This window comes from Bison bison, unplaced genomic scaffold, assembly GCF_000754665.1.
Source record: "Bison bison bison isolate TAMUID 2011002044 unplaced genomic scaffold, Bison_UMD1.0 scf7180017847268, whole genome shotgun sequence".
Classification (NCBI taxonomy): Eukaryota; Metazoa; Chordata; class Mammalia; order Artiodactyla; family Bovidae; genus Bison; species Bison bison.
Genome location: NW_011477841.1, coordinates 30,931 through 33,730, shown reverse-complemented (window position 1 = coordinate 33,730; position 2,800 = coordinate 30,931). Strand labels below are relative to the sequence as shown.

Below are 2,800 nucleotides of genomic sequence, written 5' to 3'. Positions count from 1 at the left end.
TGAACTCCGGGAGTTGGTGATGGACAGGGAGGCCTGGCGTGCTGCAGTCCATGGGGTCGTAGAGAGTCGGGCATGACTGAGTGACTGAAATGAACTGTGCGTTCAAAGATGGGACGTGCCTCACTTCTTTCTTCAGCCAGCCTTGTCTTATGCCTTTCAACCTTGGCCTTTGACAGCTCTACCTTTCTAACTGCTTTTCCTTTCTTGCTCATCTCTTATTGGGGATCCCTGACTGATAATGACCCTGTGGCTGCCCCTCTTTGTTTGGTTGAATAGTGGTCATGTGGCCACATTTGACATAGGACTTGCCAGTCCTATGCCATTCATCCTCTGCAGCTTAGATTTCCTCCTAAAGCTAGTATGTGGCCTCACCCAGTCTTTCACACTCTGTAATGGGGAGAATTTGGTAGAATTCTTCTCCCACCACTCTAGGTCATTTGAGAATATTCTTAACAAAAATAATATGATTTGTGTAATTCACCTGCTGCTGCTGCTTGAGCAGTGTTGACTGCCCTATGGGATGGATCTGTGTGTTGAGTATTTATTCAGTGTTGCCTTCTCTTTCCCAGGATGCGTCACGATGAAGCGCCATAGAAATATCAGCAGCAGTGACAGTTCAGAGGACAGTGAGTAGAACCAGCCAACAGCTGGTAACTCTGTATCTATAATCTTTTAGAGTTTCTTTGACTTGAGAACAAGCTGTTTCATGCTTCTTTCAATGGGTTAAAAAATGTTTCTAAGAAGGAAAACTTGGGGTACCATTTTTCTTACTTGTTTAAATTCCTTTAGACAGGTAAGTTAGATGAGATAATTGGTTTTGTGTGGCATATAGCATTTTGTTTTGCACTTTTTATTTACCCAGGCAACAAAAGCCACATCTACCAATGGAACAGTGCTTTTCTAGAAAGAAAAGTGTGAGAGCATAAATTGTAGACCCTATAGTTTTATTTTAGCTGAGGTGCTAAGTGTTTGGATGTGTCATCATTTGTAAAAGACAACAACTTTATTAACAGTAGCATTTGGGAAAATGCTGAAGGATAGGCAGATTACTTGCTCCACATTTTTAGTTTTTTCAGTTGCTTTTGCGGATACTTTTTCTCTAGATGGAACATAAATTGTCTTGTTCTAAATTATAATGAAGTATGATTATACCAAATTGAATCTCCTCAGTATTAGCATTGTTGAAGCTTTTGCACCCTGGGATGTCACCTATAAATGTCATTAAACTCCTTTATGAGGCTTTTGTGGTTGCAATTTAACTATTTTCTTCAGTGATATGAGGTCACTGTGCTCTTCTCCATCATATATTTCACACACTCTTGGATGACATTTAGTTATAATAACAGGTAATAAGTCTCAGTATTTTTTCTAATTATCTTTTACAGATCCTTGCACTTCCTCTACTTTTGGCTCAATGTATAGGAGCAAGTCAAAAATGCCAAATGAACGCAAGAAGCCTGCCGAGGTGAGATCAGATATTAAATTTTTAGACTTAAAAAATTAGACAGCTACCTTCTGCCTACATACCTACAATACCCAGATCTTAGAGATGTGAGTAGTAAACAGTGTTCCAGTGGATAGGCTTGTATTTCTGATGAAAACAAGTCTATCTACTTTTTTTTTTTAAGAAAGATTCCATTTTATTTTTCCTTTGGGAAAACAGTGGTCTACACTCTGCTTTCATTTTAGTAATGGCACCTAAGTGCCTGGCTTTAGAATATAAATCCTCCTCTAGCCAAGAAGTCAGAGTAAGCCAGAGAATTGGGATGGACCAAAAGAGCCAATGATCTGGTCTATGATAGGAAAGAGCTAAGTTGGTAAGTGGGAGGCAATGCAGAAAGGGTAGATGAAGAAGTCATTGATAGAGAAGAAAAAGACTGGGTTGGGGATCTTTGGGGCTATGGTAAATATTCACAGCCTTCAGGGCACTACCATGAAGCCAGGAAAAATGGCCCAGTCCTTGTGAGGCTGGTCATCTTCTGCCTCAAGGGCAGCAAAGTGCCAGAGTTGCACTTGGATTTGGGAATAGTTTAGTGGATCTTACAGACTTTCCTCTGTGATAATTAAATGATGAGAAACTGATCTTGCCTATCTTTGCTTCTACTATAAGTAGTCTTGCTTGGCTGCAAAGGAAAAAAGAATGTATTAGTAAACTATTGCAGCATTATATGTTATCACAAAGTTAGTGGCTTAAAGCAGCACACATTTATTATCAGTTTCTGTGGGTCAGGAGTCTGGCTACAGCGTGACTAGATTCTCTCTGTTCAAGGTCTTTCAAGGCTGCAGTCAGTGTGCTGGCTGGGCTGTGTTCTCATCTGGAAGTTTGACTAGGGAAGAATTTGTTTGCAAGTTCATTCAAGTTGTTGGCAGAATTCCTCTTCTGGCTGGAGTACTGAGAGGTCCCTGTTTGTTGTCATTGTTGGCTTTTGGTAGAGGACACCCTCCACTCCTAGGTTGCTTATAGTTCTTTGCCATGTGGCCTTCTCCATGGGTCCTCTCAAAACACAGTAGCCTACTTTGAAATCCAGTGAGGGGAGAGTCTTTTACTCCAGTCTGACTGAGGCTTATATAACATAATCATGAGAATGATGTCCCATCATGTTTGCCATTTTCTATTGATTAGAAAGAAGGCCAGGTTCAGTTTGACCTCATGCAGGTGTGGTGGGGGGAGGCATTGCTTTCGGGTGTCAGAGAGAACATTTCTCCCTTTCTCAGAGATCACTTTTCTATTTTTGCCAGGGATCTTTCTGGGCACAGTAGACTATCAGTGTGTATTTATATGTGTCTGTGTCATACAGAA

The 2,800-nt window shown here is 40.8% G+C and overlaps 1 protein-coding gene across 1 annotated transcript in view; it reads left to right on the top strand.

Moving 5' to 3' along the window:
* Positions 1–476: 476 nt before the first annotated feature.
* The window catches only part of LOC104990314 (protein Jade-3-like), a gene marked incomplete at its 3' end in the record, with an annotated part of 18,813 nt that continues 16,489 nt past the window's right edge, over positions 477–2,800 (top strand). Inside the window, exons 1-2 of the mRNA XM_010842319.1 lie at positions 477–626; positions 1,386–1,465. Coding sequence (XP_010840621.1) covers positions 521–626; positions 1,386–1,465 — 186 coding nt within the window. The remainder of the gene's footprint in view (positions 627–1,385; positions 1,466–2,800) is intronic.